General features: G+C 54.3%; 1 protein-coding gene across 4 annotated transcripts in view; it reads left to right on the forward strand.

Annotated features, from left to right (window-relative positions):
- The first annotated feature begins 754 nt into the window (after nucleotides 1–754).
- ARHGEF7 (Rho guanine nucleotide exchange factor 7) overlaps nucleotides 755–22,247 on the forward strand; it is a 124,252-nt gene continuing 102,759 nt past the window's right edge. For 2 of the 4 annotated variants that reach the window (XM_082701080.1, XM_082701082.1), the window contains exon 1: nucleotides 755–1,586. In XM_082701080.1, coding sequence (XP_082557206.1) covers nucleotides 848–1,586 — 739 coding nt within the window. In that variant the 5' untranslated portion in view covers nucleotides 755–847. The remainder of the gene's footprint in view (nucleotides 1,587–22,247) is intronic. The other 2 variants (XM_082701081.1, XM_082701083.1) reach the window with 2 other exon arrangements.

Below are 22,247 nucleotides of genomic sequence, written 5' to 3' on the forward strand. Positions count from 1 at the left end.
CGCAGTCCATGATCGCCATGGAAGTCCTCTGGACGAAGGAAGGCAGAGAAAGAGGGAGTTAAGCCTCCATTTCTTAAAAGTTTTATATGGCTTCTAGCCTTTGCCATTAACTGGACTAAACGCGCCTGGGATATAGTAAGCTCTGCTAATGCTGTTTTAAACTGCAGAACGCCCTCGGGGACTAGAGCAGGAGCAAAGGGCCACGCAGGTACAGGGCAGTGCTTTATGCTGTCCTTCCTGTAAGAAGCGGCCCCCTTTGGTTATATGCACATGTCCTTGTCACTGCGTGCGTGGAGAAGCATGTTCACTGTGGGACAGCTGGACGTCTGAGTTCCTCCAGTCCGCCCGTGGCTCGCGGCTCCATGGCCAGCCGAGCATCTCCCAGCCAAGTGAGGTGGGGCCCAGGGACCTGTTTGGACGCAGGTGTCCCCCGTCCTTCCTTTGGGTCGCCGCATGGACCCAGGTCGGGCTCCGCCGCTTTCCTGACCTTTCTTCCCGGTGCTAGAAGCGCCACCGGCAGGTTCCAGCAGGGTCGCTGCGAGCTTTCTGGCCCCGCGGAGAACCGCTCAGCGGGCGCGGAGGTCACGCGCGGGAGCCGGCCTCCCCGCAGGGGCCACGCGTGACCTCCGCGCGCTGCGGGGGCGTCCGTCCTTGTCCCCAAGGACGGCAGCAGCGCCCGGGAAGAGACCTGCTCAGGACCTAACGGTCGTTTGTTCTGTGATCGCCGCCCGCGGAGTGGCGCGGAGCAGCAGACGCCTCGTGGTCAGCACCGCCCGCCCCCCGCCCCCCGCCCCCGCGCCCGAAATAAAACCGGCGAAAATCAGAAAGAGCATCTGGGAGGCACTTAATGCTTGAAACCCCGGCGAATCCCAAAACACCAGCGAGGGGCTCGGCGCGGCCGGAGCAGGGGCGGCGCGCAGGGCGTCCGCAGGGGAGCGCGCGGCCCGCGGGGCGCAAACGGTTAAGGCGGCCGGCGCCTGCGGAGGTCACGGCGGCGCAGGTGGGCGCGCACGGCCGGGCCGGGGCGGGGGCGCGCGGCGGGGCGCACGGCGGGCCCGAGCGCGGGGTGCGTGTGCGGCCGGCCGGCGCGGGGCCGCTCCGGCGCCGCGTCTTTTCTTCTGCTCGCGGTGATGTCATCGGCGGCGGCGGCGGGGAGCCGGGAGGCGGCGGCGGGGGCGGCGCCGGGCGGCCGCCGCAGGTTCATGTGCATCTAATGAAAAGGCACTTGACAGTCGGCCAGGACGCACGCGAGGGAGCGCCCGCCGGCCGGACCGCGGCGCCGCCCGAGCCAATCGCGGGGCCGGCCTGCCCATGGGCGAGCCGGGGGGGGCGGGGGGCGCAGCCGGCCGGGCCGCGGCCGCTCCGAGGTGAACGGCGCCCAGACGGGCTCGCGGCGCGGCGAGGCCGGGCGCGCCGCCGCTATGAATTCGGCCGAGCAGACCGTTACGTGGCTCATCACCCTGGGGGTGCTGGAGTCGCCCAAGAAAACCATCGCGGACCCGGAGGGCTTCCTGCAGGCGTCTCTGAAGGACGGGGTGGTCCTGTGCCGGCTGCTGGAGCGCCTGCTGCCCGGGACCATCGAGAAAGTAAGTGGCGCCGCGCTCGCGCCCCCGCGGCGCCCAGGCCCCGGTTGGGGGGCGCCCCGCCTCGTTCCCGCCGCGGCCGGGGGTGACGGAGACGCGCGGGCGCGGGGTCGCGGGGCGCCGGCACCTGGCGGCCGCGCGGGGCGCGGACGAGCCCACGCGCCTCCTTTGTGCGCGGACCCGGGAACGCGGCCCGCGCGGGGGGCGCGCAGGCGGCGCGAGGCCCGGGCGGCGGGAGCTCGGGGCGCCATTGTGTGCGGGGCGGGGGGCGGCGGGGCGGGGGGCGGGGGCGGGGGCCCGGCCGCGTCGGGGGGAGCGGCCCTGCGGAGGCCGCGGGGAAGGGGCGCGGCGGCTGCGCCGCGCGCGGAGGTGGAGTCGCGCCTCTCCGTGACCCGAGCGGAGAACCGCGCCCCGGCGCGCGCGCAGCTCCCTCCCCGGCTTTGTTCCCGCAGTTTTGCGGGCGCCGTCTCGCCGCGGAGTTGCGGCTCCGCTTCAGCCGCCGGGCGCCGTGCGGTCCGAGAGGACGCGGCGGGGCCGAGCGGGGCCGCCCGAGACACGGCCTGCGGCCTCCGCGCGGCCCGCTCCCGGCTCCGAGCCCCGCGCACGGCGGACCCGCGGAGCCCCGGCGCGCTGCGAGGCCGCCTTCACGTTCTCCATTTGGTTTTCGGGTCCATTCCTGCTTTTGAGCCGAATCCCGGGTTCCCCCGACCCCGCTTCTGGCTCGGTGGCCGGTGGTTTCCCCGGGGCTGCGGTGTGAACCTTGACCCCGGTGTCTGGGAGTGATTAAAGTTTGCTTTCCTCTCACACAGGCTGACAAAGCAGGGGCCTCCGCGAAGGGCTTTTCAGAACGAGGTCTCCCTGCATTACAGAGAAGCTGCAGTTTCATCCCCCACCCCTGCTTCTGGCCGGCACAGAATATTAAGATCAACAGTTACTTACAAGGGGTTAAACGTAGAAGCTGAAGCACAGCATAATTAGGGGGGAAAACCCTAATTTTTAAAATGGGGTTGTATTGGCCCTAACTGTGCAGGGACACTTTGCTAATCCAGTGTTCATTAGGTGACTTGACAAAGTAAAACGTTTCCTCTTAGAAGTTTGCGCGTGTTTTGGCGCTGCATTTTCAAGGGTCGGAAGAGGTTTTATTCAATACGAATTTTGCATGCACGCTAGTTTCAGGCATTTTTCTTACTTGGACCATACACCGGGAAACAGAATCTCCATTAGAGTGCGGAGCCGCCTGCCTGTCCAGGACATAAAAATGTTGCTTGTAAACAGAGCTGATGTCACAATAAAATCATGATTTAAGACAGGACTGAGGAGCCCAATCCAACGCGCAGGGCGCTCAGAACACTTGGTTGTCATCTGGATATCAGGAGCTCTGGTAATAAAAGACAGATGTTGCCAAGCCCTGACAGTCCACACTCAGTCCACCAAAACAGGCTCCTATAAAATGCGGTTCCGTGACGGAGAGGGAAGCTTTAGGAAACGTCACGCGTGGTCTGGAGGAAAGCACGTTCCTATCACACCATCAGTGTGCGTTACTTGGCATATTGACGGCATTGATGGCATCGGCAGACTTCAGTGATCATTTCCTTGTACGGTCTAGGAAGATCTGCCTTCAACACGGTAGCCCTCCTTCCATCCTACAAGGAGGGGGAATGAGGAAATACAGTGTTTAGCTTGCAGGAGCCCAACTGCCACTGTCCCCTACCCTCCCCAGTTCCTGCCCCACGGCCCCCGCGGGTTCGTTTCTGACTGTCTCCGCCACAGTGCAAATTTCACACCGAGGGCACAAGTTATGGCCAGAGCTCCTGACTCTCTGCGGTTCAAAGGTAGGTTTTTGGAGTAAAATATTAGCCAATCTCTGCCGCTAAAAAACTGGGGTTTCTGAGGTTTCACGAGCTTTTGCATTTCTTAAGCGTATCTCTTTGGGCTTGTACACCAAGTACCGTGAGCCCCAAAGCCGACAGGCGGGACAGCTTTCCTCGGAGCGTTTGGAAACCTCACTGAATATGCATGGGGAGTTGAAAGGGCCTTAACTGCGCCCCAGTTTGCCACATGGACACCCTGACGACTGGTTCAAGTGGAGGGAACAGCCCGCAGCCTCACGTTGGCAGAGCCGGCATTGAGGACAGACCCCTGGGCTGGGGAAGGCACAGCACGAAGGCAAGTTTGGAAGCGGCTCAGGTTTCCCATGTGCCTTTCATTAAGAAAACATGTGCTAATGTGCTCCTCGCGTTCTGTTCATTTGTTCTACTTTGGAGCCAGTCAAAGGGGCCGAGAACCAGGAGGATGTTCATTTTGGTTCAGATTGTCAAAGTTTTTTGTCGGGGTTCCCCTTGGTCGTGTCTGTTTTTCTTGAGGTGGGAGGCCAGGGTCACGGGGGGGGGGGGTGGGCAGCGCATAGACTCTGTAGACAAACAGTTGAGAAAAGAGACCCTTTCCATCGTGGCTGCTGCCCCGTTCTGTGCTGTAGGGGAGACAGAGTGGGATCACACGGTTTCCCGGATCTCTGCGTATAGGGCTCTTGGGCTTCGATTTTCCGCAGGGACGGCTGGGACGTTTTGCTGAGCTGCCCCCGCTGCTGGCTTCCGTCATCCCTCCGGGGATGGGAGCCCACGAAGGCGGCAGAATCCAGGGGGTCCAGCTCCCGCAGGTCATGAATTACTGCTTCAGACCTTTCTTAGACTATTTGTCAGAGGCTGAAGCCGAGATGTACAAGTTTTAGAGGGGACCGTCGCCGATGAGCGCACCGATGCGTGGGAATGATGACGCGTTGCTTGAGTTTTGCTCCTGGACGTGGCGTGTGGAGTCGCTTGGTTCAGCGCGAGCATCTCAGGGTGCCTGGTTCTTTCTCCCTGGGCCCCAGAGCCTGCAGAACACGCCAGGTCAGTGAAGTGTTCCTGGGAGACATTCCCTCCATCCACGTCTGTGCTCACAGTCGACAGTCCTGCGACCCTCTTGTCTTGCTAGATTTCCTGGGTGTGTATGTGAGCATTTAGATTGGGTTCAGCTGTCGGGCCGGATATCTGTGTTCTGGGCTGTAACAGAACTCTTGCCCAGGAGGGCTGCTCCACACACCTGCTGTCCCCCAGTCCTGGAGGCGCAGGCCCTGGATTGGGGTGCAGGCAGGCCTGCTCTCCTCGGAAGGCACCAGGGAAGGGGGTCCAGCACACGCCCTGTGTCCCCATGGTGTTCCCTGTGGTCTCTGCTGTGTCCTCACCTCCCCTTTTGTAAGGACGCCGTCCTTGGATGAGGACCACCGGCCCCCAGTTGACCTCAACTCAACCAGCTCCATCTGCACGACCTTGTTTCCGCATAAGGTCACGGCCTGCATCTTGGCGAGTGAGGCTTGAACATTGGAATTTTGGGGGACACAATCCAACCCATAATAGGTCGCATAATAAATTTGAACCCAGTCAACTTATTAAGTATGTGCTTGCTCGTAGGGTACCAGACGCTATGGGAGATAAGAGAACTAACATGTTCTTTGGGGATTTGGTGCGCAAGGAGGCCGCGATAGTAGTAGCGTCATGAGGCAGAAGGAACCGAAGGCAGAAAGTCAGCAAGTCAGCTCTACGTGCAGGGGTTTCAGCCTGCGTTTGGGCGGCCCAGCCCCTGAGGGTTTTTCTGACGCGTGGATTAGAATACGGTCTGTATTTCCTCAGACGGTCCCCTGGCAGCCCCTGGTGGTCTTCTCCCGCTGCAGAAAAGCAGCAGAGTCGGATAGGATGTAGAAGAAAAACGGCTTTTTCCTGATTGATTTGCGGCCTGCGTTCCGATCAGTGCTGGGACCTCTGGTGCTGACGGGGGCAGGGCGTGAGGTCAGCGGCCCTGGACGGCAGTTCTGAGAGCCCGCTGTGGGGAGCCTGTCTTCTCCTGGGCCCTTCGCCCCGAGGATGAAGTCAGCAATGGCAGGAGTGTGCTGGTGGGGGTCTTGGTCTGGACTCGAGATTCCAAAGCCCACACCCTGTAACTGTTTGTAAACCCTGGTTGGTTGCCTGGGAAAAGCGCTCGGAGAGAAAACTTACAGAATGCGGTTTGTCCTGACTGTGTTTTTAAGAAACCTTTTTTAAACTTTGCAAACAGAATTATTGGTTAGATTAGATTCCTCCTAATGATACAAAGCTTCCAGAATAGTCAGTGTAATAGTGAACATCTGCTTTCGCAACACGTGATTTTAAAGTCTTGCCTCTGCCCTGCACCAGGGTGATTCTTGGTTCGGGCCTTAGGCCCAGAGCAGAAGGAAAGTCACTGCATTTGCTGGCTCATTCCCAGCGAACAGACAAACCTGCCTTCAGTGTAGACTGGGACGTGGAGAGTGATTTGCCGAGAGCCACTTGAGGGCCATCGCAGGGCCTCTGCTGGCCTGGCCCACGGGCGCTCACTCAGGGTCGTCTGACTTGGGTTTGGGGAGCACGGGGTGGGGGGTGGGGCAAGATGGCCTGCTGTTCCCGGCAGTGACCTCTCAGTCCTCCGGGAGAGTCCAGCATCGGTGCTGTCCCAGGACCTCATTCTATTTATAGAAATAATGCCCGCAGTGGCTTCCTTTCCTCCTTCCCTGGAGCGCTGCCTGCCTCACCTCCGTGTACATCTCTCTTAAAGAGACAGGATGTGCCCCACGACGCTGGCAGTGTGCTGAGCTGCTTCTCTGGAATGCCTCATGTCGCCCCTGTCTCCCAGGCTGGCCCCAGACGACCCAGGTGTGCCTGCTGCCTGGGGCCGGGGACCTTCCAGGCAGGGACAGAGTGCTGGTGGGTCACTGGCTGGGGATCCTCAGGGGCGTTAGGTCTGGAGGAAGTAGGCAGGAGTCACAAACCAGGTCAGGACACCAGACACATGGCGTGAGTGACCACAGGGACAGGACACAGTCCAGGGTGACACTGTGGACACAGAAGGCCATTCAGCAGGGGTCCCAAGAGGGAAAGGGGCACGGGGGCTGTCGGAATGGGATCCACGCTCCTACCTAGTTCGCAGGGAGCCCAGCCACACTTGGGAAGAGGACCCAGAGCTCTGGAGAGCCCTGCCCTCATGGTGCCCCCGGTCAGACGCTCCTTTGCTGGTTCTCTCTCGTCCTCATGGGAGGACGCCCCCGAGGGGTCTGGTACTCTCTTGCGCTGGCATCACAGAGTCCTCAGTGGGCCCCTGGGCTTTCCCAACCTTGAATTCCGTGGTGACCATCTCTGCTGAGATACGAAACAGTGTGCAGACGGACATGGGCACACGTCTAACGCTGTCTCTGGAGGGCTGTCTCTGCTCTTTCGGATTGGAATCGCCGGCGTGTGTGTCGTTGTCAGTAGAAGGTGGCAAAGACAAAGTGTCCCTCCAGGCACTCACCTCTGCCAGGGGACCCCAAGACCCACTGAGCCCTCCCAGAGCCACGGCTAAGAGGGGGTGGTCCTTGTATGTGTCCCCGAGTCACCCATTTGCTGTGTGACCTGGGGCAACTTCTCTTATTTCTCTGAGGCTCAATTTCCACCTGAACACAGAGATCAGATACCTGCCTGGAGGGAATGGGCTCCTGGGGCAATAGGGTCGTTAGGCGGCTAAGTGAGTGGACTTGAGGGTTTCTGGGCGGCACTAAGCACCGGGTAGGTCCTCAGTACGTGGCAGGTGTGATTATTTTACGAACTGATGCTGAAAATCGACCTTGCCGTGTCCAAGAAAACTCGTAAGCCAGGGTCCGAGCATCAGAGCTGCTCCAATCCAGGAATTTCTTCTTATTCTCACAACTGGGCAGATTTCTGCAACTTGAGGGGGCTGGCGGGCCCTCCCTTCCCCCCGACAGACCGCCATTGTCTGGGCTGCCGGGACCCCTGGATTTGGCTTCCAGACCCTCTGTTTAGCGCCAGGTCCCGTGCAGCTGCTGAGCTCACACAGCTGCCGGCTCAGAGGGGCCAGAGGGGCTGGGTGGAGGCTCGGGTTTCACATTTATAGAGTTTCTTGCATGGGAAGGGCCTGGAACGCCGCCACACACAGAGGGAGGCTGTTGGGGCCGGTGCTGGGCCCCGTGTCCCCTGTGTGTGACTTCTGACCTTTTCCTCCATCAGTTCTCCCCAGTTAGGTGAGGAACGTTCATTTCCTGATGTGTTTATATTTCTAACTTTAGCTCTGAATTTTTGAAAGTCTTATGAACTGGATGGGTCATTCTCAGCCCTGGTTTTGCAGGATGTACTGGGTCTGCCGGACTCTGAAGGCCAAGGGCAGTGTATAAGTGGGATGTGTGAAAATAGGTACCTACTGGCCTCCGGCCAGGTGCATGCGTGTACACAGCATACACATACGCACAGATGCACACACGTGTATGTGTTCTGTGTCACTTTTTCAGGGGGTCGTAAGAGAAGCCATGGGTCTCAAGCGTAAAGCATTCGTGAGTTCTCTGTGTGAAGGAATTCTTGGGACGTTATTCAACCCAAAGTCCTCGCTTCACAGCTGAGTTAACTGAAGTCCGTTGCATTCGGTCGTGTAAGTTGTGTACTGCACGGCGTAGGGAGGGTTGCTCACACTGTAGTGCACGCGAGTGAGGTCTTGGGACCATGCTGGGGGACAGATTTGGGGCAATGATGCACAGACATCCACCTCCATGGAGGTCAGCCTCCTCCGGCACAAAGCAAATTCGAGAAGCGTCATGGTAGCCTACAGAAGTGGCCCCGGTTCTTCACTCTTGTCTGCTGCCAGGTCTCGTGGAGAAGGACGGAATGACGTGTCTGCTGCTCCCACCCGAGGATGGGGGTCGTTTTCTTACTTCTTGAGTCCCAAGCTGCCCTGGGCCCATTTTGGCCAAAGGGATGTGGCAGATGGGACGGGTACTAGAACCTAACTGGCCACTGAGGTTTTGTGGCTGTTATACAGCATCCCTGGGGCAGCAGGTAGCGGGAACGGGCTGGAGAATGAAGTTGTTGTTTTGTACAGAACTTGAAGGTTTACTACACTTGGAGCAGCTTTTTTTTTTTTAAAGATTTTTTGTATTCATTTGACAGAGAGAAATCACAAGTAGGCGGAGAGGCAGGCAGAGAGAGAGAGGGAAGCAGGCTCCCTGCTGAGCAGAGAGCCCGATGCGGGGCTCGATCCCAGGACCCCGAGATCATGACCTGAGCCGAAGGCAGCGGCTTAACACACTGAGCCACCCAGGCACCCCTGGAGCAGCGTTTTAAAAAGGGATCAAAAATATTCTTCATATCGTCTCCAAACAAGGTGCGTGTCATCCAGAACCCGAGTGCGACCTGCGGAGCTGCTTGTAGCTCGTAAGAAGTTGCGTCAGCCTGAAGCAGGGATCCACAGCTCCAGGTCTGCTTTGGATGCGGTTCCCTGCCACGGAGCCTGGCTGCGGCGGGGCGGTTTTTGTTAGCAGCACCCTCTTTCAAAGCTCCAGTTCTTGGTTATTTGTAAATACTCTGGCCCGTGGTGGCCTTTTTCCCTCACTTCTGTGTGACTCACTGCTGAGTTCCCATGCCAAGAAGATGCATTCCCATCTCTTTCCTGTCCGTAAAATACTTTGTTTACAAGAGACTTTCCAGTACCCGTCTGCGGCTAGCAAACATTCACAAGTCCTTTGTCAGAAACGCAGAGTATCTGACAAAGCCCGCTGCATGCTGAGAGACTATGACTTGGTTGTCATTTTGAGGAAGAGTGTTATCGAGGTTCTTCCTGAGAATCAGGAGTTTTGGGGGAGCATTCCTGGGACGAATGGCCTCTTCTGGTGGCGCTCTGGGAGACCATCAGGACACAGAAAACCCGGTCCCAGGCCTTTAGTTCTGGAGTAATGTCACGGTCATCTTTTCCGTGATGCTGAAGAGACTGCCGCACTAGGGCAGTCATAAACATTGGTGCTGGTCACAGATTTCTTCTCGTGGGAACATGACATTCTCTGGTCACAGTTTTCCTGTTTGTTAATGCATTTTCATTTCTTCTGAAAACACGCTCTCTAAGTCGGATGTGGTCACGTTCTGGACAGGCTTGTGGTAAAGGCTAGACTTCCAGAAAGTACCACTGTGCTTGTAAGTGACAGAGACCGGAACCGAGTGGTCTTCCACTCTTTGTCAGTTGGTGACACACGGAGGAGTTTATTGAGTTCATTTGTCACACCTCCCACAGGGCGCATTTGCTTAGTCTGAGTTGGGTAACTACCGTGTCCGCAATCCAAGGTTGGTTCTTCACATAATAACAGTAACCATATTTTATTGTGTGTGTGTGTGTGTTTTTTAAAGATTTTATTTATTTATTTGACAGACAGAGGTCACAAGTAAGCAGAGAGGCAGCAGAGAGAGAGGAGGAAGCAGGCTCCCTGATGAGCAGAGAGCCCGATGTGGGGCTCGGTCCCAGGACCCTGGGATTATGACCTGAGCCGAAGGCAGCGGCCTCAACCCGCTGAGCCACCCAGGCGCCCTTATTGTGTCTGAGTCTTAAGTGTCTGTTCATGAATCGTTAAAATAATATTCTGGGAGTGAGCTACTCCCCGCACACCTAATGCTTCTGTTGTCTGTAATGGAATTGTCTACTTTAAGAAGCTAGAAAAATAGGGATAAGTTAAACTCTAAGTAAGTAGTAGAAAAAAGAATAATAAAGAACAGAAGGGGAATCAGTGAAATAGAAAACAAATCTGCTAGAGAAAATCAACAAAACCAAAATGGGATTCTTTGAGAAAATCCATAAAATGGATAAACCTCGGGGACTGATGAGGACAAAGGCTGGAGGACACGGATGGCTCATGTGAAGAGTCACTGCGAGCTCTCCAGACGCTAGCAAGATAATGGGGACAGGATAACTATTTCTATGCCGGTCAGTCCTACAGCCTAGAGGAAATGTGCACTTTCCATGGAGGACCCGTCCGGGAGGAGACGGAGGACCTGACCAGCCCGACACCTAGGAAAGAACTTGAATTAGTTAAAAAGCGTCTCACAAAGCGAATGCCAGGCTGCGTGGCTCACTGGTGAATGTTACGAAGCAACCAAGGACTTCTATTCGGGACACGTAAGGATTCTCCACACACAGTCCTAAGGAGACCAACAACCCAACTTAAAGAATGGACAAAATGGCTTGAGCAGACACTGCTTCACCAGAGAAGGGGTGCAAGTGACGGGCCCAGGAAAGACGCCCGATGGCGCTAGATGTGAGGGAGACGCAAACTGAAGCCAGGTCGGGACGGCCGGCGCTCCTGCTGCAAGGGTTCAAGGGTAAGACTCGTCACACCAGGTGCTGATGAGGGCGCGGAGGCCCTGGAGCCCCATCCACCGCGGTGGGAACGGGAAACCCTGTAACCGCTCTGGAAAGCAGCTTGTCAGTTTCTTGAGCTATTACAGATCTACCAAGCGGTTTAGCCATTCCATTTCTTTTTTTTCCTCTCTCTTTTTAAGATATTATTTATTTGAAAGAGGAAGAGAGCGCACAAGTGGGGGGGGGGTAGAGGCAGAAGAGGAGAGAATTTCAAGCAGATTCCCCGCTGAGCACAGAGCCCCACATGGGCCCCATCTCGCAACGCTGAGATCATGACCTGAGCTGAAATCAAGACTTGTATTATTTAACAGACTGAGCCACCCAGGTGCCCCTTAGACACCCCATTTCTAAGGATTGACTCAAAGAAATGGAAGTATGCTCGTACCAAGTCTTGTGCACAAATGTTCTTAAACCTATTTTTTGCAGCTTTATTTTTAATAGCCATGAACCAGACACAGTCCAAATAGTTTTTCAACCAGTGAATGGATAAAGTGTGGTATATCCATACTTTCTAATACTCAGCAATTAAAGTGAGTGCTCAAAAAGGGATGAAAATCACACCGGGAAAAGAAGCTGGGCAAAAAAGTACACCCTGTGTGATTCTGTGTACATAGGATTCTAGAAAATGCAGTGGGCCCTACAGTCATGGAAGGTACGTCAGTGTCTGCTTAGGGACACTTCCGGGGGCACAAGGAGACCTTGGGGATGAGGGGGCGTGCATCTTGGTTCTGGGGAGGGTTTCACAGTGTGCACATAAAAACTTGTCCAACTGTACACTTCGGACATGAGCACGGTGGGTCTGTTACGGCTCACCAGGGGTGCACAGCAGTAGTCACTCTGGGTGTATTTAAGTTTTTGTTGCGTGTAATGGAGCTTCAGTTCATATTCTTGGCAGTCCCCTGCTTTTGAACCTGACTGTAAATCCAGAAGGCATGTACAGAATTTCACTGTATAAAGGTAAATAGTGTACTTGCATTTTTTAATGTAAGTACATTTTTTATGCAAGTACATTTTTTATGGGGAGGGACTTCTGCCGGAGAGCTCATCTCTCCCTGTAGTTGTCTGTTTTCTCATCAGTCCTTATGGGGTAGCTACTACATGGCTTATGCTGGCCTCTTGAGATCCAGTGATTGGCCAACAGAGACTTGCAGACTGTCTAGTGGGGAGAATAACATCAAAGACGTCGTATGCACGTGTTTTACAATCTGAGATTCCTGCTCTGGGGGTCAGGAACAGGTGTTGGCTGAGGAACCTGGTGTACACTTGCGGGGGGACAGGTGATGTCGTGGGGAAGGCTCTTCTCCGAGAGCGGGCCCTGAGTTGAGTGCTGATGGACGAGTGGGCTGTGAGAGAGGAGACAGGAAAGAACCTGGGCAGCCACAGCACGGGGCAGGGCGGAGACGGGCATGGGCCAGGCAGCACAGGGTCTTAAAGGTTCTGACGTTTTGCAGGGTCTTAAAGGGAAGTATGACACAGTTGGTTATGGATTTTGAAAACAATACGCTAGGCACAGCATGGAAGCAGCACGGATACAGCCCATTGCGGAGGGGGAGGTGGTCATGAACCTGTTGGGAGCTGGGTTTCAGACGGGGTTCAGGGGACCCAGGGCGGACACGGCAGCTCCGAGCCTCACCGCCCCTGGGGTGCTGGTTACACACAGGATAGATGGGGTGTCTCCGGTGTGAGAGGCAGCCTGGGGTGAGGTGCCTTAGGCTCAGGACTGGGTCCAGAATGGGTGCAATGGCGACTGTGAGGCTTGGAGCTCAGAGAGGACAGGGGGCTGGAATGTAAATCTGGGAGTCACACGAGAGAGTGAGGTGTGAACCTGAGTGAGCAGTGGTGAGCTTCCTAGCACCAGCCTTGGGGAGTTGGACCCGGACGCCCTGGACAGTGCCGCTAAGGAGGAGCCTGGTTGCAGGTGGTCAGGTCGGTAGGGAGCCTGGTGACTGGAAGCCAGGGCACGAGCGTGGCGGGTATGCTGCAGGGGCCGGGAGAAGCAGCGGGCTCTGGCGGCGTGCTGGGAGGGTGGGGCACAGTGGTGAGTTGTCCCCGGCAGCAGGCACGCGCAGTGTCCCAGGCCAGCCAGCCAAGTGCACACCTGCTCGTGGGCCACTGAGCGGCGGTGCCCGTATTGTGAGGGCAGGGCCGGCTCTGGCCGGAGAGGGCGGCAGGGGGTGTTGGGGGCGGGGCTGGGCCAGTGAGGGCAGACACAGCGAGGGCGGGCGGACTGGGTGCGTGGATTCCCGGCCACTGTCCCAGGGGCGGAGCAGGACCTGGCAGTGCTCTCTCGGCTCCCTTCGAGCCTGGGAAACAAGCTGACCTTGAGCTGTTTTTGCCAGAAAAGGGATTCTAGAACACTCTGTTCCTTTTCATGGCTTTAGGGAAAGCCGACAGTCACTTCCTCTGCGCTTTAGCAGGTACTGGTTTAAGTCCGTGAGTGAGCTGAGGCGAAGCCATTGTCACTGAGCAGCGCGGAGGTTTCCCTCTGACCTGATGCGTGTCACTGTCCGGTCTTTAGTCACCCCCCACCCGTATGACAAGGGACTGCCGGAAACCACCTGCTCTCTGCCGCATCTGTTGTGCAGCTGACCTTTGAGAGTCCGGATCGACGCAGTGAGGGCAGTTTAGGGATTTTTAGAATGCTCATGTTCAAGTTGAGGACGGTCTGCATTAGAAGGTTAGACGGTTATGAAGATACATGTGTCCCCTGGGATTTGCTTTCTCGTTCTCATTTGGAAACCATGCTCAGTTTGTTACATGTCATGGTAATGCACGAAGAGAGATCAAAGTAATTAAGTGCTATATAGTAGGAATATTTCTTAAACAACCAAGATAAGTGTAAGCAACATCTAGATTTGGTACTATTTTTCCAATTCAAAGCAATAAAACATGCACTTTTCAGGTCTGTCTCCATGTGTGGGAGAAGCAAGGCCAGCGCTGTTTTTTTCTCCATGACCCTTTATCTTTGAGAGGCTGTTGGGAGAGTGTTCCGGGGAGTGGAGGGTGGGGGAGGCGGTGGGAGGGGTGTTGAGGGAAGGGATGTGGCTCCCCTGCACACAGGTACCGTCAAGGAGAAGCTTCTGGGCCAACAGCTCCTGGGTCAGGCTGCTTTTCTTCTCTTCCAGCTGGGGGTTGGGCACCCGGCACTGGTTCTTGCCCATCACTGACTAAATGCTAGCATGTGCACTCCAGGCTGTCCCAGGTCGCGAGGGGCGCCTGTGGTTCGTGCCTTTGGTTTTGGTGGCTATGTGGGTCTTACATTTGAGGGTCCGCGGAACCACCAGATGGCTGGTGAAAACAGCTTGCTGGACTCCACCTCGGAGTTCCTGATGTCCTGGGTCTGGTTGGGTTTGAGAATTTGCGTTTGACAGGTTCTCAGGTCATGCTGCTGCTGCTGGTCCAGGGGACCACGTGGGAGAAACACCGACAGCCCCCTGAGCTCATCAGCCCGGCCACACCGTAATTCAGACCAGCCCAATTATCTGCAGGGCCCTCTAAGAAGACAGGAGACCGAGGTGTGACCACTGAGGGGCTCCTCTGCAGGTGGACACTGGCAGCCTGCCCATCCTGGCCACCCCCTCGTGCCTGGAAAATTCCCTAACTGGTGCCTTTCACTTCGAGACAGAACAGACCTCATGCTGCTTCCCTATGGGCTTTTGAAATGTGGGGGTAGAGAGGTTGGAAGAAATCTCGCCTTGCGTTGGAAGAGGCGGTTGGAATTCATCTCAAAATGGGATTCCCCACCTGTTTTTGTGCATCTAGAAAATTCTGGATAAACCGAGAGACACAGCAGAGCGCAAGCTCACAGGTGTGTGTGAGTGCTGACAGGTGCGCTTCTTGAATGGGGCGCTGAGGGGGGCATCCTTGAAACACCTGAATTAGGGTCAGGAGGAGCCTTGGCTAAACAGAATGCAAGTCACTAAAAGCCACAAAGAGATGCAGAGACCCAGGCAGGGCTCCCCCGTGACACTGGCTGTTAAGGGAAGAGGAAGTCACCGTGTTGCGGGGCTGTGGTGTTAGGGAATGGCCGCTGGCAGGAGTCCGGGAGGCCTGATCCAAACCTAGCAGCCTAGTGTCGTTCCGTGAGGGGCTCAGCTGACCGTGACTCCTGACACTGCTTCTAAGGGGTGGCGGGTCTGTGGTCCTTAAACGGGGACCCCTCGCTCTCAGAAGGTCGGAAGGAGACTCTGTGGCTGCTGCTGGTCTTCAGCTGGCACTGAGAATGCACGCTTTGATCTAATTCCAGTTTATGCTTTTCAGTTAAGGAGCCAACCGATCATTTTGTTGGTGCAGATGGAGAAAACGGTGACCGTTGCGGACACCTGACCCAGCCCAAGTCTGGGCGCGGGCGGCTCCTTCCCTACATGCCGTCGCTGGCGTGCACCTGAGCGGCTGTCTGGCCTTCGGCAAAGGACGTCGGAATCGCGGAGCAGCGGCTTTCGGCAGCCATCCTAAAAAGGCTTCAGACGGCAAGGAGAGGTTCTCTGGAAGCAAATGAAAAAATGGGAAATCTCAGTAAAGACACAGGACTCGAAGGAAAGAAAGAAATGGAAAGTACAGAAGTGAAGACTCAGATAAAAAACTCGCTGGGCGGGCTCCCCGGTGGAGGGGACAGGACGGAGGACAGAGCAGGGAGCAGGAAGCCTCATCCGTGGGTCTGCGGCGCCTGGGCTGGGGAAACCGCGGGCAGGAGCGTGGAGGGAGCTGCTGTCTTGTGGCGTCACAGACCCGGGGCAGAAGACAGTCCCAGCTGCGGGTGAGCAGCTGCCCTTCACCCCTGTCCCCCACCTCCACCTCCTCCTGCGTGCGCCGCTGTCCCCACCTCCCTGAAATGTCAGACTCCCATGAGGTCTTCTTCGGCTTGTTTTGGCTCCTTTGTGACACTTAGGAAATGAATATAAGACAGCCCTACTGCACGCACGGCTTACGGACGGCTGCCCGGAGCACCGGGCGGTGGGAGCCTGGAGAGGCCCGAGGGAGCAGGCCAGCTGGGAGAGGCGAACCCAGTGCGGGGCCAGCAATTTTCCTTCATGATAGAGAGGAAAGCTGAAGCCAGAGAGGGGCTCCGGGCAGCTCCCGGCTAACTGCTGCCCCCACATACACGGGAGAAGACCGAGTCTGGGATGCTGACTGTGGGCAGCCCTGGAGAGAGGGGGCCGGCGGCTGGCCCCAGGCTCCGCTGGTGGCAGGGTGCCCCTGTCCGTCACAGCAGAAGGGGTTAAGGTTAAGACTCCCAGGAAAACCCAAGGCTGTCTTTCATTTCTCTGTATCATGCTGCCCGCGGTGATTACACTTCCAAGTGTTTTTAAGAATAGTTCCTGTCTGAGGTATTTGATTCTCACATTTGACCGAAGATCCTTCTCTTGTGTCCTAGACACTCTGTCAGCTCTGCTCACCTTCACTTCTACTGAACAAAGAGCGTGCTGAGTGCTTGGCTCTGCCACGTGTTGACATTTTATCCCGGCAGACCGAATACCCTGCGTACGGCGCATCTCCTCTGAGTGCAGGAAGCCTTCCGTGGATGTGCTTGGTACACAAGTAGATTACATAGCATGTTGGACCATGTCAGAGCGTGTTGGACCATGTTAGACCATGATAAGTGCTTTGCAGAGAGGCAGCAGGATGGGAGGGGGTTGGGGAGTACCAGCAGTTAGGGCAGATGTTCCTGAGAAGTGGCATTTAAACAAAGGCTCCAGGAATATGAGAAAAGGAGTGATATGAATGTCTGTGAGATGGGATTTCAGGCAAGGGGAATAGCCTGTGCAAAGGTCCTAAGGTAAGAGCCTTCCTCGCAAGTTCTGGGAATAGCAGAGGCCGGTGTGAGCCAGGGGAGAGAAGCTGGCTGATGAGTTCAAGGAGGGAACAAGGGAGCAGACTGTAGAGGGTTCACTCAACCATCATAAGGACTTTGACTTAAAAAACAATTAAGAGGCTTTATTTTCTAGAGCAATTGAGGTTTACAGAAAACTGAGCAGAAAGTACAGAGAATTCCCACACACCCCCAAGTTCCCCTATTACCATTTTGCCCTCCTGCAGTATGCTTATCACTAGGGATGAGCGAGTGCTGACACATTAATAAGTAAAGTCCACAATGTACATTAGGGTCACTTCGTTGTGCACTCTGTGGGTTTGGACAAACATCCACCGTTACAGTGTCATACAGAGTCGTTTCACTACCCTGAAAATTCTCCATGCTCTGTTCATTTTGCCAACCCCCGGCAACCACTGATCCTACTGTCTCCATAGTTTTGACTTTTCCAGAATGCCATAGAATTGGAATCATATAGGATGTAGCCTCTTCAGATTGGCTTCTCTGCCTTAGAAATAGGCATTTAAGTTTCCTCTGAGTCTTTTATGGCTTAGCAGATCATTTCTTTTTATCACTGAATGGTTTCCCACTCTCCAAGGCACCACAGTCCATTTACACATTTGCTACTGAAGGTCATGTTGTTGATGTCCAGATGTTGGCAGATAAGCTGGTGTAGATATCTGTGCTCAGGTTCCCAGGGATGTGTTTTCAGCTTTTGAGTGAAGCGGATTCACCCAAGAAGCAAGATTGCTGCATATGGTGAGATGATGGTAAGTTTGGTAAGAAACCACCAAACTGTCTTCCCAAGTGGCTGCACCATTTTACGTTCCCACCAGGTGTGAAGAGAGTTCCTCTTGCTCCACATCCGCACCAGCAAATGGTGTTGCCAGCGTTGAATTCTGGCCATTCTAACAGGTGTGCAGTGGTTTCTCCTTGCTTTAATTTGCAGTTCCCTGATGACATAGGGTGTGGAGCATCTTTTCATATGCCTACCTGCTGTCGGTGTCTCTCTTCTTTAGTGAGGCGTCTGTTCAGGTCTTTTGCCCATTTTTAAGTTGGGTCATCTGTTTTCTTATTGCTGAGTTTTAGGAATGCTTTGTGTATTTTGGGTACAAGTCCTTGATTGTGTATGTCTTATGTAAATACTTCCTTTTGGTCTGTGGCATATCTTCCATTCTCCTATAGGACTTTGGCTTTTACTCAGAGGATACTGGGAGATTTGGGGGGTTCTGAGTAGAGGAGTCTTGTGACACACAGATTATAAATATGCAGGGAGATATTCCAGTTATAGTAATATGGAAGAATGGAGTTCTTGATTATACATTGGCAGCCTTATCTTTAATTAATGGTCAGTTTTTCTAAGTGAGTTTTTGAAAATGTATTTCCCACCTACAGACACAACTCATCTTGTTCACAGCTGCTGCCCATATACTCTGATACTTAAGAGTTTCAGGAGAAAACTAATGATCTGTTTATCACCTTTTTATTAGTCACAGTTAACAGGAAACTCTCAACTGGCTGTCGGGTTCTGAGAGCATCCCGGGCTGCAGTCTTCTCCTTTGCCTGGCCTTTCCCTCTAGGGAGGGTCTCAGCTGCTATTTATAGAGAAGCACTCGCCAGCACAGGTCCTTAGCCGTTTTCTATCCCTTTAGTTGGGTTTCTTCCTCTGATGAAGCCTCCCTTTAGCTTCCTAGTTTCCAAAATCATCCAGCTCTCTCTGCATGCCTCAAGCCTCCCACACGCTATCAAGTGGATTAAAATAGTGTGTGTTCTCAGGTGGTCAGTGTCCAGACTTCTGTCTCTGAGGCTTTCATTTGCCTCAAAGGCAGCTTCTCAAGCAGTTTAAAAATGGAAGACAGATTCCTTAGCTGGGAGGGAAGGGCACAAGGCAGTGCACTGCTCTGTAGCTCCCACCATGGCCCTTCCATTTGGCTGTGTGCGGGTAGGGGCATTCAGAAGACTACCTCAGAAGCAAGTATGAGTAGCTAAGGCAAAACGAACAGGGAACAGCAGGGCAAACATAAAAACTCTCAGAGACATCTGAGAATACAGATTTAAACAGTGGGATGCCACTGGTGGCTGCAGGGATGGGAGAGGACATTCTAGCCTGAGGTGTCTTTGGTCCAAGGTAGGGCTGAAGTTGAGGCAAGGAGCAGAACTGGCCAACTGAGCTGCCACTAGTGGCTCAATTCAGAGAGCAGAATGCGTGGGCTCTCAGAGCAGGGGTGGGAGGCGGTGGGATTCCTTCTGTCCTAGTGGGTTTTCAGACCTACTTACTGCAGTGATATTACAAGGATATACAGCAGGTACCCAATTTGGATTTATTTAGCACGTTTGTATTAGAGGCCACCAACTTCTCCACAGGCTTTTCCACTAACAGACAACAGAAGGTATCACCAACCATTCTGAAACGTGTTTGGCAAGAGAGGAAATGGATGCCAAAGGGTCGGAAACAACACAGGAACGAAGCTGAAGAATAAAGCCAAGCCGTTTGCAAGGTTTGCAAGATGCTGCACCGTAATTCAGCAGGCCACAAGCAGGAGGATGAGAGAAAAGAAAGAATCTTCCGTATGAACCACTGAAAACTTGAGATGCGGAAAAGTCTCTGATTATGAGGCCCAAGTCATTATTTTATGAATTTGTCCTTTTCTGCTTTCCCGCATCAAGATTCTTCAAAGGCCTAAAAGCATGGCATCTGCTTATAGAATGTGATGAGACATGAACTCACAACGGCTCGTCCCCAGCACCTCTGCTCCCCCGGGGTCCGAATCGCAGCCAGACAGAGCACACGCGGTTTCCCAGGCTGCTCTCGCGCCACACCCCTGCCTGGACTGATCTAATGTCATGGAGGGAAGGAAACGCCGCTTCCGTGGAGAGACTTAGTCTAGGTTATCTGATGAATGTTTTACGTTCATATTCCTTCGAATCCATTTCTGGCATTGGCAGGAATCTTGGACGGTTGCCACCATCTCTGAGGTCTAAAAATGTGCTTCTGGAGTTGGTGGGAAGCAAGCCTCAGGGGACTCACGAGTTAATTTAAGCTGTGCAGTCTTGCTGGTCTTCTTGAGAGGCCACGTGTCTGGGATATATGAATGTCGTTGGGGAACTGGGGATTTGGTACATTCATATTTGTTTTTGCCTTTTATTTTGGCTGGTTTCACACTAATGGAGCACATTTTATTTTTTCCCAGATGACCGTAGCCCCTGCACAACAATTGGGCTGTGGGAGATATTGAAGAAGGAGAGCAAAAGAAAAATATACTTTATTAAAGGCTTAATTTTTTTCCTTCAGTAAGCCACATCTAATCCTAGGCTACACATTTCTGGGAGATGGTTTACTTATTGGGTATTTGGTGATCAAGTTCTTAATTTCGACGGGATGCTTCTTTGTTTTCCAGTGGGTTTGGAGGAAGAGATGCCCAGTAGGCTGGCAGGCGAGCCCTGTCCACTGTACTTTCACTTCACTGAGCATCACTGGCAATAGAAGGAGCACAGAATGCTCTAGAAGAGCAGTCTAATGAAAATGGAGGCTACTGGGTATTTAGAATTGGAGGACCCGTGAAGTGCTAATCAAGGAGACCTGAGGGTTTTAACCATGGCATTGCACCTCCACGAGGGTTGTGTGTGTGTGGGGGGAGGTTCTACAAGGACTCCAACCCATTGGCAGCTGGGCTCTCCAAGGACTCTTTTGTAATGGGGAAGGCATCTTGGCCTGAGGAGAACACTAGTTTGGAGTGTTTTCCTTCCTCTTCTTAAGAAAAAAAAAATGTATTAACAATACTTAAGTGGTATAAAATTCACAGGGCACAAAAAAGTATAAAGTAAAAAGGGAGTTTCCCTTCCCCTGACCTCCAGGCCCCCCGATCCTTTTGTTGAGGCAACCTTGTTCAAGGTGTCCGGTGTGTGCTTCCAGAGAAATGTCATGCTTCTCTCAGCACCCATGTATGTTTTTTTCTTGCCTCCCCTTTTTTTCATCAAAGGTGGGACATGATGCATACATTCCTCATGTTCCTTTTCCCCTCTTAGTGCAACTAGGAGGTCGTGATAGATCAGTGATTAAAGCTGCTGCCTTTTGAAAGGATCTGGGGGGCGGTGCTCTGTTTGTGGAAGTACAGTCTGCTGTACTCGACTCAGTCCCTTCTCTGAATTGTTTCCCATCTGCTGCTGTCACAGGCTGTTCTATTTTTAGTTCACTGGGTTAGGGTCCCAGCAGCAAATGGTGGGCACACTAGGCAGAGGTGGCTGAAGAGTTTACTGCAGAGGGTGTTGACAAAATGTGGGCAGGGGTGAGGACAACCACGAAGAGAAGTGGAGGTGCCCCAGAAAGCCGTGAGCTCCCCTCGGCCTGTAGGAGAAGGCGGGGGAGGTGGGTTATGGGAGCTGCTGGGAGCTCCCACCAGGAGCGGTGGTCTATGGTCAAGGAGCACAGCCAGTCTGTGTAAAGGCTTAACAGTGGCTCCCTGTATTGTGGAGCCCTGAGTTGTAGCATCTGCCCGTTTCTGTGGTGTAAATACTTGTACCGTGGCCGGTTCCAGTGACCCATGTGGTGTTTCTGAATGCAGAGCTCGGCTGGGGAGCATGGGGTCAGCTCCTGGGAGTAGCTCCAGCACGTCACGGTGGCACCTAGTCCCTGCTTGGGCTTCTGACCAGCTGAGCACCCGAGGAGGGAGAGCAGGGGAGCCTGGTGGCTGCAGTGCCCAGAGGCCTGCCTCCTGGAGCGGGCTGGTGCAGTGGGCAGGCTGCAAGCCCTGGGGCAGATTATGTCTCTGCAGTCCGCATTTCCTTGTTGGTGAAGAACAGAACTGCCTCCAGTGTTCTCTGAGCCTTTCTGTGCTAAGGTCCTCTGCCAGCTCCATGAGCTGGGTGACCCGAGTGGGCAGTATGCTGACTGGGCAATGGAAGGTGCCTGGGGCCCCTGCACTTGGGAGACTCATGTCTAAAATAGGAGAGAGGGTGTGCACAAGCACGCCTGGCTACGGGGTGGAAGCGTAGCTCTTTGTAGCCATGGTGATGAGACTGTTGATGGCAGAGACCCTAAGACCTCTGTTCTGGGGTATGGAGTTTGATATCTCAGTGGGGGGAATACAAATATTTCTTGATTAATGGTTCAGCTGGCATCTGCCACCAGTTCTCGGAGTATGGTCCTGGTACCTTCAGCATCTCCTGGGATGCCAGAAGTCCACAGCCTTGGGTTCCACCGCACACCGAGGGATTCAACTCTGGCAGGGTGTAGTGACAGTACTCTGGGTGTTCTGACACTCGCATTGTGTTTGAGAATCACTGAGTTATAGGATATCTGTGTTCCAGACTTGGCTGAAAGCCAGTTGGATGGGGCATCCCAGAGACCCCTTGCCCCCAACTTCTGGACTTCACTTCAAACGTCCTCAGTCAGAATCTCTGGGAACTACGATCCTGGGTAGTTAGCGCGTTAACCAGATAGCACGCCCCTGATCGTATTCTCTGCTCTTGATCTCATTTGTTGCCATGCATGGACCTGTCTGAATTAGCTGCCTTGCCACAAGTGCCTGTTCTTTCCCATGAAGTTTTGTAAACTCAGACCTGCTAAACGCTTCCAGTGAAGTCAGCTGGCTGCCCAAGCTGACACTTTTTTTGGACCGAGGGTGGCCAGCCGGTTGTTCCCA

This window comes from Mustela nivalis, assembly GCF_964662115.1.
Source record: "Mustela nivalis genome assembly, chromosome: 15".
Classification (NCBI taxonomy): domain Eukaryota; kingdom Metazoa; phylum Chordata; class Mammalia; order Carnivora; family Mustelidae; genus Mustela; species Mustela nivalis.